The sequence below is a fragment of the Gymnoscopelus braueri genome (assembly GCF_963280865.1).
Source record: "Gymnoscopelus braueri genome assembly, chromosome: 6".
NCBI classification, from domain to species: domain Eukaryota; kingdom Metazoa; phylum Chordata; class Actinopteri; order Myctophiformes; family Myctophidae; genus Gymnoscopelus; species Gymnoscopelus braueri.
Window position 1 is genome coordinate 920,415 of NC_137607.1, and position 15,978 is coordinate 936,392.

Consider the following 15,978-nt stretch of genomic DNA (forward strand, 5'->3'; position numbering starts at 1 on the left):
GAGTGATGTTGACATAGACATCAATGAGACTGATGAAGAGTCAGATGAAGAGGACTGTGGCATGGGGTCCAAAGAAAACCAACCACCCAGTGAACCCACTGACCGCCCAGCAGACATTCAGCCGCCCCAACTGACCAAACCCGCTCAGCGCCGTGATTCAAGATATCAGTGGCTGAAAAAGGACTTCATCAGCCCTAATACAGACTTTTCTGGCCCACCTCTGACCTCTGAAGATATGAGTTCTCTCCAAACACCACTGCAGTACTTCCGCCAGTTTGTGTCCAAAGACATGATTGACTCTCTCACAACGAACACAAACATTTACAGCCTTCAAACAAAAGGAACATCAGTCAACACAAGTCCAAAAGAAATTGAGCAAATGTTGGGATGTATCTGAGAATGGGCCTTTCTCCAATGAATGGATGCCGGATGTACTGGGAAGCAGACACACAAAACACGGCTGTAGCTGATGTGATGCCACGCAACGATTTCAGTCTTTGTTGACCTCGTTACATCTGGTTGACAACTTGACCGTGCCAGAGAAGGACAAGAAGGACAAACTCTGGAAACTCCGACCATGGCTGGATTTGTTCAGAGAGAAGTGCCTACAGGTGGTTCCAGAAGAGCACAACTCTGTGGATGAGATGATGATTCCATTCAAGGGAAGATTCAGTTCCATCAAGCAGTACATGAGAGGCAAGCCACACCCCTGGGGCTTCAAAGTGTGGGTCAGAACAGGGATCAGTGGCGTCATCTGTGACTTTGACGTTTACCAAGGGAGCATCGATGGCGTACGAGCCAAATCTGAACTTGGCTTGTCGGGGGATCAGTTTCCATCCTTTTATCAATGCAAATCAGTGAGTTGGCCAGACAGTATTGTGTGATCACTGACAATGGTTTAGGTTATTAGGTTTCTTTACTACATATATTGTACAGATTTTTATTTTGTTGTTCTTTTAATAAAATTGATTTAAAAATATGGCTTATTGGTGTTATTATTCATAATGTATACTGTTCTGAGGCCAAATATTATTAATAATTGATCTGAGGCCAAATAATAAACCATATAAATGAATCCTTAAGTTGTTTTAGTGAAGTAATTACATATTTGCCATGTTATCCTTAAAAATGGCCTATAGGAAATTTTGCTACCTGATGGACCCAACGTTTCCATATGGAAACATTTGCATAAAAACTTACCAAAACATAAAAAATAAAAAAACATTATATTTTCCTCTCCTAAGTACTCCTACAAGACCATCTGAAATGTTTTTTTTTTTTTTTGCAAGTAGAAATATATCCGGGTCTTACAGGGTTAAAGCACCATTACACCTAAGACAGACCTCTGTGGATAGCTTTAAAGCACCATTACACCTAAGACAGACCTCTGTGGATAGCTTTAAAGCACCATTACACCTAAGACAGCCTCTGTGGATAGCTTTAAAGCACCATTACACCTAAGACAGCCTCTGTGGATAGCTTTAAAGCACCATTACACCTAAGACAGACCTCTGTGGATAGCTTTAAAGCACCATTACACCTAAGACAGGCCTCTGTGGATAGCTTTAAAGCACCATTACACCTAAGACAGACCTCTGTTGATAGCTTTAAAGCACCATTACACCTAAGACAGACCTCTGTGGATAGCTTTAAAGCACCATTACACCTAAGACAGGCCTCTGTGGATAGCTTTAAAGCACCATTACGCCTAAGACAGGCCTCTGTGGATAGCTTTAAAGCACCATTACACCTAAGACATGCCTCTGTGGATAGCTTTAAAGCACCATTACACCTAAGACAGACCTCTGTGGATAGCTTTAAAGCACCATTACACCTAAGACATGCCTCTGTGGATAGCTTTAAAGCACCATTACACCTAAGACATGCCTCTGTGGATAGCTTTAAAGCACCATTACACCTAAGACAGGCCTCTGTGGATAGCTTTAAAGCACCATTACGCCTAAGACAGACCTCTGTGGATAGCTTTAAAGCACCATTACGCCTAAGACAGGCCTCTGTGGATAGCTTTAAAGCACCATTACACCTAAGACATGCCTCTGTGGATAGCTTTAAAGCACCATTACACCTAAGACAGACCTCTGTGGATAGCTTTAAAGCACCATTACACCTAAGACAGCCTCTGTGGATAGCTTTAAAGCACCATTACACCTAAGACAGCCTCTGTGGATAGCTTTAAAGCACCATTACACCTAAGACAGGCCTCTGTGGATAGCTTTAAAGCACCATTACACCTAAGACAGACCTCTGTTGATAGCTTTAAAGCACCATTACACCTAAGACAGACCTCTGTGGATAGCTTTAAAGCACCATTACACCTAAGACAGACCTCTGTGGATAGCTTTAAAGCACCATTACACCTAAGACAGGCCTCTGTGGATAGCTTTAAAGCACCATTACACCTAAGACAGACCTCTGTGGATAGCTTTAAAGCACCATTACACCTAAGACAGACCTCTGTGGATAGCTTTAAAGCACCATTACACCTAAGACAGACCTCTGTGGATAGCTTTAAAGCACCATTACACCTAAGACAGACCTCTGTGGATAGCTTTAAAGCACCATTACACCTAAGACAGGCCTCTGTGGATAGCTTTAAAGCACCATTACACCTAAGACAGACCTCTGTGGATAGCTTTAAAGCACCATTACACCTAAGACAGACCTCTGTGGATAGCTTTAAAGCACCATTACACCTAAGACAGGCCTCTGTGGATAGCTTTAAAGCAGGGGTTTTCAACTGATTGTGACCCAGGGACCACCATCCTGACTAAGAACAACCTGGGGACCACCACTATTGTGCGTGGTGGGTCCATCATAGACCCACTTTTCTCCCGATATTCCGATATTGTCCAACTCCTAATTTCCGATACTGATATCAACCGATACCGATATATGTGGCTTTTTCACCAAAAGTCAACTAATTGTCAGGATCATCGCATATCTAATCAAATAAAATAGCTATAATATCAATATAATATCAAAATAAATACAGTGATTGTGTTTGTTTTCAATGAAGTGAGTCCTGTGACTCAATGGTGAGTCCCACTAATCTTATATTAGATGTTGGCCTATTTGACAGTAATAATTGCTTTGATGCAGAGCCTTCTATTAGAGAGTTGTGCCAATGAGGGGTCAGAAACAGCGTCGGTCACGTGGTTCATTCATGTAACTGGAAATAGTGACAAGGAGCCGTCCACTTCAATGCATTCCATGAACTTCCGGTTTAGGGATTTGTCACTATTCGCCAATAGACGACTATGTAGAAGACCTGGCCCCAAGAAGTGAACGGAGTTTGCGTAACTCTAATAGATGGCATTGCTTTAATGCCTATAACATTAACACATTAACCGCCAAGAACGTAGTCCTACGGTCCGTTAAATCCAACTGTTAAGCGCCGAGACCGTAGCCCTACGGGCTGCGGTCTTTTCGCGCATGCGCGGTCCGGGTGCACTTTCGGAAATTTTTTGATCCACTTCCGTTTCCGGTTTGATGACCGGAAACGGAATTATTTGGGATCCGGTTTTGACGATCACGTCCGCCCTCGTTCTACAGACGAAACTGAAACTCAATTCTCTTCCTGTAGTTTTTTCTCCTCGCATTTCACTGTTTAACGTAATCCGCTCTAACTACAACATGGATGCCCCGTTTGACACGCGATCTTCACTGGGAGATACAGGGAGATCTCGCGGATGTAAACAGACCGGCTCAATCTCAATCTTAAGGATTTTAACAAGATCTATGGCGACATGAAAAAAATAAAAAAACAACAAAAACACCTTGGCACTGGTGAGTACATTATGAGATTAACCTCTGGCGGTCGATGTGTTAACGAGCATCAACGAGTGTCAGCTGGACACAGACACACCTGTCCTCTGCAGTGCTCTAATTTGAAAGTGACGGGTCTGTCTCTTTTCTCAGCAAAAGCCCTTGAATATGATGGAATATGATTAAGGATTACTGTGATTATGGAAAGCTCACATTTCATATCACACACACCATACAGTGAGAACTCCTGAAACTTATTAAAAAAAAAAAAAAAAAACGTTTTTTATTTATTTCTGAATGCATGGCCAGGGACCACCTGCTTTAAAGCACAGCTCACTGTTGCTTTTAGTTTATCTTTAAATCTATTTTTTGTCTCCGCCGGAGGCGGAGAGTATGTTTTTTTTTCTCGCTTCGTCCCGCTGTGTGTTCACCTCCCTCCTAGCCAAGCTAACATTGGTCAAGCTCCACGTGACACGTGTCAATATGTTGACACCAATGCCTTTGATTGGCTAGAGGGACGCATGACGAAATAAAATCCTATAAATAGGTGTGTCACTTCAAAAAGCCATTTATGTTTTTGAAGTGAGGTAAGACAGGATCAATCAGTCTTGATTGGAACAGTACCTTCCAGTACAAATCACCCGTCCGTGCGTGTGTGTGTCGCTCTGAGAACACCTAACATTGGTCAAGCAAAGGCGCAGAAGGCCAAAGCTAAGAAAGCATACTCATCTACAACAGTAACACAGAAGAGGACTATAGAGTTGAATTGATCCCACAACAAGGCCGAAGTCTTAATACTGTAACAATTGGCCACCTTGATCAAATACATTATGTAGCACTAGAGAAAACTGACATAGATCAAACACACCAATCAACTGCTGAAACTGTTCAAGACAATGAAGATGAAGAAGACAGACAAGCATTTGAACAAACCAGTCAATTACGAGGACTCCCATATGACACATTGGCGGAGACTTGTTCTCCGAGGAGCACATTTTCTAGTTTTGCTTTATTGTTAAATTAGTTGTACTTTTCAGTAATTATATTGTTGCTCTGTAAAGCACTTTGAGCTGCATTTCATGTCATGAATTTGTTATACAAATAAAGTTTATTATTTGTGTGTGTGTGTGTGTGTGTGTGTGTGTGTGTGTGTGTGTGTGTGTGTGTGTGTGTGTGTGTGTGTGTGTGTGTGTGTGTGTGTGTGTGTGTGTGTGTGTGTGTGTGTGTGTGTGTGTGTGTGTGAGAGAACAGAAACCCCAGGCTGGTCCTCTCGGAGAAGACGTTACGTCTGGCTCATCGTCATGCTAGACAGAACAACAAGACCAGCTTCAGCTGCTTCCTGCTGGGAACCATCTCTGTGGACCTGGGTGAGACTTTATCACCACACACACATTCATCTCTTTATCACCACACACACATTCATCTCTTTATCAACACACACACATTAATCTCTTTATCACCACACACACATTACTTTATAATCAGACTTTATCACCACACACACATTCATCTCTTTATCACCACACACACATTCATCTCTTTATCACCACACACACATTCATCTCTCAAGAACAGATTCTGCTCTCCGCTTGAATCTGTCGGGGGGGGGGTTCGTCATATCACGTACGCGCTGGCCTACAATTGGGCCGCGCTTTACCCAATCAAATGTAGTGGGCGGGATTTACGTGTCTGCCGATCCTTCCCCACTAGAAACAAGCCGAAACTCATTTAACAATAGCGTCCTCGGAGCAGACAAAACCACGGAAAGATATTCACATTTTAACTTGCTCTTTCATCATAGAAACAAGTGGGCTTATAACCAAAACCATCCATGTTCTCTGGGAGAAGTGGTGTTAGTGTTCCGTGTAGAAATATTGTTAGTGGGAATGAAAACATAGTCGCACCACCGGAAGTGAAAGGCTGAAGGCAGAACAAAACCCTGGTTTCCCTGAGCACGGGTCCTCCACCTTAGCTCCCCCCAGAGCCAAGTGAAATAGTAAAAAACAGCAGAGGGTGCTGTTTTTCCTTTTTTATTTGGCGATGGGTTCCCAGATTGCGCGCACACACACACACACACACACACACACACACACACACACACACACACACACACACACACACACACACACACACACACACACACACACACAGTGAAAGTAGACTGGTTAAGGTTCATTCAGAGTCCTCCTGTATGTAGGCTGGTGAGGCCCAGGTGTCTCTTGTTGTTGTTGAATTGACTGTTTTCTTGTTGTTTTGCTGTGCCGTGCAGATGAGGAAGGAGTAGCGGTGACTCTGGACCGGTTTGACCCGGGTAGAGAGCAGTCTGGAGTGAAGGTTCCCTCTGCTCTGGCACCAGGAGATGTGTGCGTTCCCTGTGTGTTTGTTACGGACACACACAACCAACCACACACAGACTCCATCATCCAATCAGAGGCCCAGTTCCATGACGCCTTCAAGGTACCCATTCATGTCTTTATTTTATTTAACCTTTATTTAACAAACAGACCAGTAGACTCTACTGTAACTAGGGTTTATAAACAGACCAGTAGACTCTACTGTAACTAGGGTTTATAATCAGACCAGTAGACTCTACTGTAACTAGGGTTTATAATCAGACCAGTAGACTCTACTGTAACTAGGGTTTATAAACAGACCAGTAGACTCTACTGTAACTAGGGTTTATAATCAGACCAGTAGACTCTACTGTAACTAGGGTTTATAAACAGACCAGTAGACTCTACTGTAACTAGGGTTTATAAACAGACCAGTAGACTCTACTGTAACTAGGGTTTATAAACAGACCAGTAGACTCTACTGTAACTAGGGTTTATAATCAGACCAGTAGACTCTACTGTAACTAGAGTTTATAATCAGACCAGTAGACTCTACTGTAACTAGGGTTTATAAACAGACCAGTAGACTCTGCTGTAACTAGGGTTTATAATCAGACCAGTAGACTCTACTGTAACTAGGGTTTATAATCAGACCAGTAGACTCTGCTGTAACTAGGGTTTATAAACAGACCAGTAGACTCTACTGTAACTAGGGTTTATAAACAGACCACTAGACTCTACTGTAACTAGGGTTTATAATCAGACCAGTAGACTCTACTGTAACTAGGGTTTATAATCAGACCAGTAGACTCTGCTGTAACTAGGGTTTATAATCAGACCAGTAGACTCTACTGTAACTAGGGTTTATAAACAGACCAGTAGACTCTACTGTAACTAGGGTTTATAAACAGACCAGTAGACTCTACTGTAACTAGGGTTTATAAACAGACCAGTAGACTCTACTGTAACTAGGGTTTATAAACAGACCAGTAGACTCTACTGTAACTAGGGTTTATAATCAGACCAGTAGACTCTGCTGTAACTAGGGTTTATAAACAGACCAGTAGACTCTACTGTAACTAGAGTTTATAATCAGACCAGTAGACTCTACTGTAACTAGGGTTTATAAACAGACCAGTAGACTCTACTGTAACTAGGGTTTATAATCAGACCAGTAGACTCTACTGTAACTAGGGTTTATAATCAGACCAGTAGACTCTGCTGTAACTAGGGTTTATAATCAGACCAGTAGACTCTACTGTAACTAGGGTTTATAAACAGACCAGTAGACTCTACTGTAACTAGGGTTTATAAACAGACCAGTAGACTCTACTGTAACTAGGGTTTATAATCAGACCAGTAGACTCTACTGTAACTAGGGTTTATAATCAGACCAGTAGACTCTACTGTAACTAGGGTTTATAATCAGACCAGTAGACTCTGCTGTAACTAGGGTTTATAATCAGACCAGTAGACTCTACTGTAACTAGGGGTTATAAACAGACCAGTAGACTCTACTGTAACTAGGGTTTATAAACAGACCAGTAGACTCTACTGTAACTAGGGTTTATAAACAGACCAGTAGACTCTGCTGTAACTAGGGTTTATAAACAGACCAGTAGACTCTACTGTAACTAGGGTTTATAAACAGACCAGTAGACTCTATTGTAACTAGGGTTTATAATCAGACCAGTAGACTCTGCTGTAACTAGGGTTTATAAACAGACCAGTAGACTCTACTGTAACTAGGGTTTATAATCAGACCAGTAGACTCTGTTGTAACTAGGGTTTATAAACAGACCAGTAGACTCTACTGTAACTAGGGTTTATTATCAGACCAGTAGACTCTACTGTAACTAGGGTTTATAATCAGACCAGTAGACTCTACTGTAACTAGGGTTTATAATCAGACCAGTAGACTCTACTGTAACTAGGGTTTATAATCAGACCAGTAGACTCTGTTGTAACTAGGGTTTATAATCAGACCAGTAGACTCTGCTGTAACTAGTGTTTATAAACAGACCAGTAGACTCTACTGTAACTAGGGTTTATAAACAGACCAGTAGACTCTACTGTAACTAGGGTTTATAAACAGACCAGTAGACTCTGCTGTAACTAGGGTTTATTATCAGACCAGTAGACTCTACTGTAACTAGGGTTTATAATCAGACCAGTAGACTCTACTGTAACTAGGGTTTATAAACAGACCAGTAGACTCTGCTGTAACTAGGGTTTATAATCAGACCAGTAGACTCTACTGTAACTAGGGTTTATAAACAGACCAGTAGACTCTACTGTAACTAGGGTTTATAAACAGACCAGTAGACTCTACTGTAACTAGGGTTTATAAACAGACCAGTAGACTCTACTGTAACTAGGGTTTATAAACAGACCAGTAGACTCTACTGTAACTAGGGTTTATAATCAGACCAGTAGACTCTGCTGTAACTAGGGTTTATAAACAGACCAGTAGACTCTACTGTAACTAGAGTTTATAATCAGACCAGTAGACTCTACTGTAACTAGGGTTTATAAACAGACCAGTAGACTCTACTGTAACTAGGGTTTATAATCAGACCAGTAGACTCTACTGTAACTAGGGTTTATAATCAGACCAGTAGACTCTGCTGTAACTAGGGTTTATAATCAGACCAGTAGACTCTACTGTAACTAGGGTTTATAAACAGACCAGTAGACTCTACTGTAACTAGGGTTTATAAACAGACCAGTAGACTCTACTGTAACTAGGGTTTATAATCAGACCAGTAGACTCTACTGTAACTAGGGTTTATAATCAGACCAGTAGACTCTACTGTAACTAGGGTTTATAATCAGACCAGTAGACTCTGCTGTAACTAGGGTTTATAATCAGACCAGTAGACTCTACTGTAACTAGGGGTTATAAACAGACCAGTAGACTCTACTGTAACTAGGGTTTATAAACAGACCAGTAGACTCTACTGTAACTAGGGTTTATAAACAGACCAGTAGACTCTGCTGTAACTAGGGTTTATAAACAGACCAGTAGACTCTGCTGTAACTAGGGTTTATAATCAGACCAGTAGACTCTACTGTAACTAGGGTTTATAATCAGACCAGTAGACTCTGTTGTAACTAGGGTTTATAATCAGACCAGTAGACTCTGCTGTAACTAGGGTTTATAAACAGACCAGTAGACTCTACTGTAACTAGGGTTTATAAACAGACCAGTAGACTCTACTGTAACTAGGGTTTATAAACAGACCAGTAGACTCTGCTGTAACTAGGGTTTATTATCAGACCAGTAGACTCTACTGTAACTAGGGTTTATAATCAGACCAGTAGACTCTACTGTAACTAGGGTTTATAAACAGACCAGTAGACTCTGTTGTAACTAGGGTTTATAATCAGACCAGTAGACTCTGCTGTAACTAGGGTTTATAAACAGACCAGTAGACTCTGCTGTAACTAGGGTTTATAAACAGACCAGTAGACTCTGCTGTAACTAGGGTTTATAATCAGACCAGTAGACTCTACTGTAACTAGGGTTTATTATCAGACCAGTAGACTCTACTGTAACTAGGGTTTATAATCAGACCAGTAGACTCTACTGTAACTAGGGTTTATAATCAGACTAGTAGACTCTGCTGTAACTAGGGTTTATTATCAGACCAGTAGACTCTGCTGTAACTAGGGTTTATAATCAGACCAGTAGACTCTGCTGTAACTAGGGTTTATAAACAGACCAGTAGACTCTGCTGTAACTAGGGTTTATAATCAGACCAGTAGACTCTACTGTAACTAGGGTTTATAAACAGACCAGTAGACTCTACTGTAACTAGGGTTTATAATCAGACCAGTAGACTCTACTGTAACTAGGGTTTATAAACAGACCAGTAGACTCTACTGTAACTAGGGTTTATAATCAGACCAGTAGACTCTGTTGTAACTAGGGTTTATAATCAGACCAGTAGACTCTACTGTAACTAGGGTTTATAATCAGACCAGTAGACTCTGCTGTAACTAGGGTTTATAAACAGACCAGTAGACTCTACTGTAACTAGGGTTTATAATCAGACCAGTAGACTCTGCTGTAACTAGGGTTTATAATCAGACCAGTAGACTCTACTGTAACTAGGGTTTATAATCAGACCAGTAGACTCTGCTGTAACTAGGGTTTATAATCAGACCAGTAGACTCTACTGTAACTAGGGTTTATAAACAGACCAGTAGACTCTACTGTAACTAGGGTTTATAATCAGACCAGTAGACTCTACTGTAACTAGGGTTTATAAACAGACCAGTAGACTCTGCTGTAACTAGGGTTTATAATCAGACCAGTAGACTCTACTGTAACTAGGGTTTATAATCAGACCAGTAGACTCTACTGTAACTAGGGTTTATAATCAGACCAGTAGACTCTACTGTAACTAGGGTTTATAAACAGACCAGTATACTCTACTGTAACTAGGGTTTATAATCAGACCAGTAGACTCTGCTGTAACTAGGGTTTATAAACAGACCAGTAGACTCTGCTGTAACTAGGGTTTATAAACAGACCAGTAGACTCTACTGTAACTAGGGTTTATAATCAGACCAGTAGACTCTGCTGTAACTAGGGTTTATAATCAGACCAGTAGACTCTACTGTAACTAGGGTTTATAAACAGACCAGTAGACTCTACTGTAACTAGGGTTTATAAACAGACCAGTAGTCTCTACTGTAACTAGGGTTTATAAACAGACCAGTAGACTCTGCTGTAACTAGGGTTTATAATCAGACCAGTAGACTCTACTGTAACTAGGGTTTATAATCAGACCAGTAGACTCTACTGTAACTAGGGTTTATAAACAGACCAGTAGACTCTACTGTAACTAGGGTTTATAATCAGACCAGTAGACTCTACTGTAACTAGGGTTTATAATCAGACCAGTAGACTCTACTGTAACTAGGGTTTATAATCAGACCAGTAGACTCTACTGTAACTAGGGTTTATAATCAGACCAGTAGACTCTACTGTAACTAGGGTTTATAAACAGACCAGTAGACTCTGCTGTAACTAGGGTTTATAATCAGACCAGTAGACTCTACTGTAACTAGGGTTTATAAACAGACCAGTAGACTCTACTGTAACTAGGGTTTATAATCAGACCAGTAGACTCTACTGTAACTAGGGTTTATAATCAGACCAGTAGACTCTACTGTAACTAGGGTTTATAAACAGACCAGTAGACTCTGCTGTAACTAGGGTTGCCACCCGTTCCGTATTGAACTGATACAGGACGCACTTTGTCCCGTATTTTCAGGTCGGGAAATCATTGTCTTACCTCACAGCCTGTCTGTCTCTCTAGGTGTTGCATCACAGCCTGTCTGTCTCTCTAGGTGTTGCATCACAGCCTGTCTGTCTCTCTAGGTGTTGCATCACAGCCTGTCTGTCTCTAGGTGTTGCCTCACAGCCTGTCTGTCTCTCTAGGTGTTGCATCACAGCCTCTCTGTCTCTCTAGGTGTTACATCACAGCCTGTCTGTCTCTCTAGGTGTTGCATCACAGCCTGTCTGTCTCTCTAGGTGTTACATCACAGCCTGTCTGTCTCTCTAGGTGTTGCATCACAGCCTGTCTGTCTGTCTGTAGGTCTTACCTCACAGCCTGTCTGTCTCTCTAGGTGTTGCATCACAGCCTGTCTGTCTCTCTAGGTGTTGCTTCACAGCCTGTCTGTCTCTCTAGGTGTTGCATCACAGCCTGTCTGTCTCTCTAGGTGTTACATCACAGCCTGTCTGTCTCTAGGTGTTGCATCACAGCCTGTCTGTCTCTCTAGGTGTTGCATCACAGCCTGTCTGTCTGTCTGTAGGTCTTACCTCACAGCCTGTCTGTCTCTCTAGGTCTTACCTCACAGCCTGTCTGTCTCTCTAGGTGTTACATCACAGCCTGTCTGTCTCTCTAGGTGTTGCCTCACAGCCTGTCTGTCTCTCTAGGTGTTGCATCACAGCCTGTCTGTCTCTCTAGGTGTTGCCTCACAGCCTGTCTGTCTCTCTAGGTCTTACCTCACAGCCTGTCTGTCTCTCTAGGTGTTGCATCACAGCCTCAGCAGCAGAGAGACACTGGACCTGTCTAAGGTGTTGTGTGTGAGGTCAGAGGTGAGCTGCAGACAGCAGGGTGACCGTCTGTCTGTCTGTCTGCGCTGGCTGTCTGTCCTGCCCGCCACCACCCTGGACCTGGTCCCTATCAGACCTGTTCCTCTGATCCCTACAGCGCTGGTCAGGACCCTGACCTCTCTGACCCGCCTGGCCCAGCCCCACCACACCACTACACGCTCACAGGGGTAAGAACCATGACCTCTGACCCCTAACCCCTAACCTGACCTCTGACCCGCCTGGCCCAGCCTCACCACACCACTACACGCTCACAGGGGTAAGAACCATGACCTCTGACCCCTAACCTGACCTCTGACCCGCCTGGCCCAGCCTCAACACACCACCACCGGTATGCCCATATATAGGCAATTTGGTTTACCACACCCAACAACGATCCATCTGATATGCCTCTATATGGCTATGCCCATATATGGGCATATACCACATCGGGCATCTCCATATATGGGCATGAGAGGAACATGGACACTGGACAGGCAGATACAGAGATGTCCATATATGGGCATAAAAGGGACACTGACAGACAGACAGGTATGAGGGGTGGGCCATCATCCCTGACTGGACCATGCAAGTTGGAGACCTACTTTATTTTCACTATTGATAAATCTACAAGCTCACAACACCTTGTGTTGTGAGCTTGTAGATCGCATCATACTAGAAATGATTGTGACAGTTATGCATAATAATTGTATTAATGTTGATCAGGTGATCAGGTTAGTGATCATATGGAGCAGTAATGATTGTATGTAATGTAATGTAATGTAATATATTGTATTGTAATATATTGTATTGTAATGTAATATATTGTATTGTAATATATTGTATTGTAATATATTGTATTGTATTGTAATATATTGTATTGTAATGTAATATATTGTATTGTAATATATTGTATTGTAATGTTTCAGGTTTCTGACGATGGACCAGAACCGTAAACTGTTGCTGATGTTGGAGATGGATCCTAAAGCCTGCAGCCTGCCACTGGTGGGAGTGTGAGTTAATTATAGCTTCATGGTTCTCTGCATGGTGGGAGTTACAATGAATTATAGCTTCATGGTTCTCTGCATAGTGGGAGTTAGTTATAGCTTCATGGTTCTCTGCATGGTGGGAGTTAGTTATAGCTTCATGGTTCTCTGCATGGTGGCAGTGTGAGTTAATTATAGCTTCATGGTTCTCTGCATGGTGGGAGTGAGTTAATTATAGCTTCATGGTTCTCTGCATGGTGGGAGTTAGTTATAGCTTCATGGTTCTCTGCATGGTGGGAGTTAGTTATAGCTTCATGGTTCTCTGCATGGTGGGAGTTAGTTATAGCTTCATGGTTCTCTGCATGGTGTGAGTTAATTATAGCTTCATGGTTCTCTGCATGGTGGGAGTGAGTTAATTATAGCTTCATGGTTCTCTGCATGGTGGGAGTTAGTTATAGCTTCATGGTTCTCTGCATGGTGGGAGTTAGTTATAGCTTCATGGTTCTCTGCATGGTGGGAGTGTGAGTTAATTATAGCTTCATGGTTCTCTGCATGGTGGGAGTTAATTATAGCTTCATGGTTCTCTGCATGGTGGGAGTTAAAACAGTGAATAAAGCACAGAACATCCACAGCCAGGGGTTGAATACACTGTTCATCTGTCATTTCACTGCCTTGTCTAGTTTGGGTCTTAACCTTATTACTCGTTAACCTTATTACTCGTTAACCTTATTACTCGTTAACCTTATTACTGTCCTCGTTAACAGCTGGCTGAGCGGTGTCACGCACATCTGGAGTCCTCGGGTGTGGCTCTTCTGTCTCAGGTTTCTGTTCAGCGCCGCCCTGCAGGACAGGTGAGTCACCGCAACTACCTTAGCCTCGATCTCCAGGCTTTTATTGTTTAGTGTTGCTAAAAAATAAAAGCCTGGCCCAGCGCGTCGGTGTACTCGGTATAAGGAAGTGTTTCACTTCCCAACCAACCAGAGTGCAGTGGGCGTCGCTCGTAATGTTGTGTTAACGGGGCGGGGGTTGACGGACAGATCGGTGAACCAATGGGATCAGCCGCAGTCTCTCGCCGGCTCTTTACACCCGCCCCTCTATACACGAAATCAGGAGCGTTGGGGCAGTCTACAACTACCTGAGCACAGTGCAGCTAATCTCCGCCTACCAGTGACATCATCGGTGGGCAGGTTTGGTCGTTTCAAACGAGATTTCAAAATGTGTGTTTTAGTTTATTATTATCAGCAGAACAATGTCTTCTGTTACAGCATGCAACTTTACAGGAATAGAAAGCCTGCCGTTTCTATTGGCTTGGATTCCCCATCAATGATGTCACTGGTAGGCAGGTTTCTGAACCCACACACAGAGTAGACAGACATTGTAACATAATATTAGGCCTGTCTCCCACTAAGGATTTCTATAGTTTAATCTGAATCTTTTTTTAATTGTTTGCATGATTCAACTTCAGTCAAATCATGCAAACAATATGTTATGCAATAGAGGAACATTCCATTTGGGCTGTAGGGGTGCTTAGTGTCTCATTTAACATATACTATTGGTTTCTCCCAATAAATCATGACGTATATCCTATGTTTGGCAAACTATTAGTTAATTAATATAACAAATTAGGCCAGTCTCTCAGTCCTATATAGGGTCCCCACGGTCATGAAATTCCTGGAAATATTTTGAAATAAAAATGTAAAAAATCCAGTACTGGAAAAGGTTTGGAATTGATCAAAGGTCCTGGAATTTATCAAGGGTCCTGGAAAAATATTTGGCTATTGATTTTTTTTAATACAAAACATTTTCATAAACATGTATAACATTACACAAAATATGTAACATAAGTAGTTTTTCGCCGAACGGGCTGTGTAACACCCCATCCGCACTGCCAGCGATGCGACGTGACGCGAAGCGAGCGGGCGATGAAATCTCATTAAAATACATGTTTTTGAATGAGACCGTCCTGACCTACCGCGAGCGACAACGAACCGTGCAACGACGTCGTCCACCCCTCCTATTTTCGCTCGCAGGGTCACTATGCCCTAATTTTGCACGAAATGTTGAATGAAATTGTACTATTTTATATTCTATGCTTTATTTTTGCTACACTGCCTATCTTTGGGCATTGTACATAGGAGTAAGAGACACATTAATGCGCTTAATGATTGTTTTATAGGCCTGGAAATTGGGCTAAATATTCTGGAAAAGTTTTGGAAATTCATTGCTAAAAATGTGTGGGGACCCGACCCTGTATATATATATATATATATATCTCTATATCTCTATATCTCTATATCTATATCTATATCTATATCTATATCATAGATATAGATATAGATATAGATAGATCTAGATATATGTATATTATAATACATAAAAGGATAATTCCTTTTAACAGGTCGTTCATGAAAGTCCTTGCGGTCTTGTTTCCAATAAGAACCTGTGAGCAATTGGGGTTAAGAGTCTTGCTCAGGGACAAATTTCATATCATCGGCACATATGCTGGGATAGCCTGGAATCGAACCTGGGGCAACCAGGGCCAGCCTGGTTCCCTAGGCGGGTTCACTAACCACTCAGCTATGGCCGCCCCCCCACATAGTATACACTACATATAGTATATTATAATGAGCATTAGTGACCAATTATACCAAGATAGGTTGAAAATGGGTGAAGTGGTCCTTTAACCCATTAAAACCAGGAAAGCATCTGTGTGTCAGTTGAGATTTTAGCTCCAGATACAGTCTAGACTCTACAGTACAGATACAGT

General features: G+C 42.0%; 1 protein-coding gene across 1 annotated transcript in view; it reads left to right on the forward strand.

Annotated features, from left to right (window-relative positions):
- The window catches only part of stil (STIL centriolar assembly protein), a gene marked incomplete at its 5' end in the record, with an annotated part of 60,230 nt that overhangs the window by 15,076 nt on the left and 29,176 nt on the right, over positions 1 to 15,978 (forward strand). The window contains 6 exons of the mRNA XM_080429906.1: positions 541 to 829; positions 5,038 to 5,153; positions 6,056 to 6,243; positions 12,163 to 12,416; positions 13,155 to 13,238; positions 13,976 to 14,062. Coding sequence (XP_080286032.1) covers positions 541 to 829; positions 5,038 to 5,153; positions 6,056 to 6,243; positions 12,163 to 12,416; positions 13,155 to 13,238; positions 13,976 to 14,062 — 1,018 coding nt within the window. The remainder of the gene's footprint in view (positions 1 to 540; positions 830 to 5,037; positions 5,154 to 6,055; positions 6,244 to 12,162; positions 12,417 to 13,154; positions 13,239 to 13,975; positions 14,063 to 15,978) is intronic.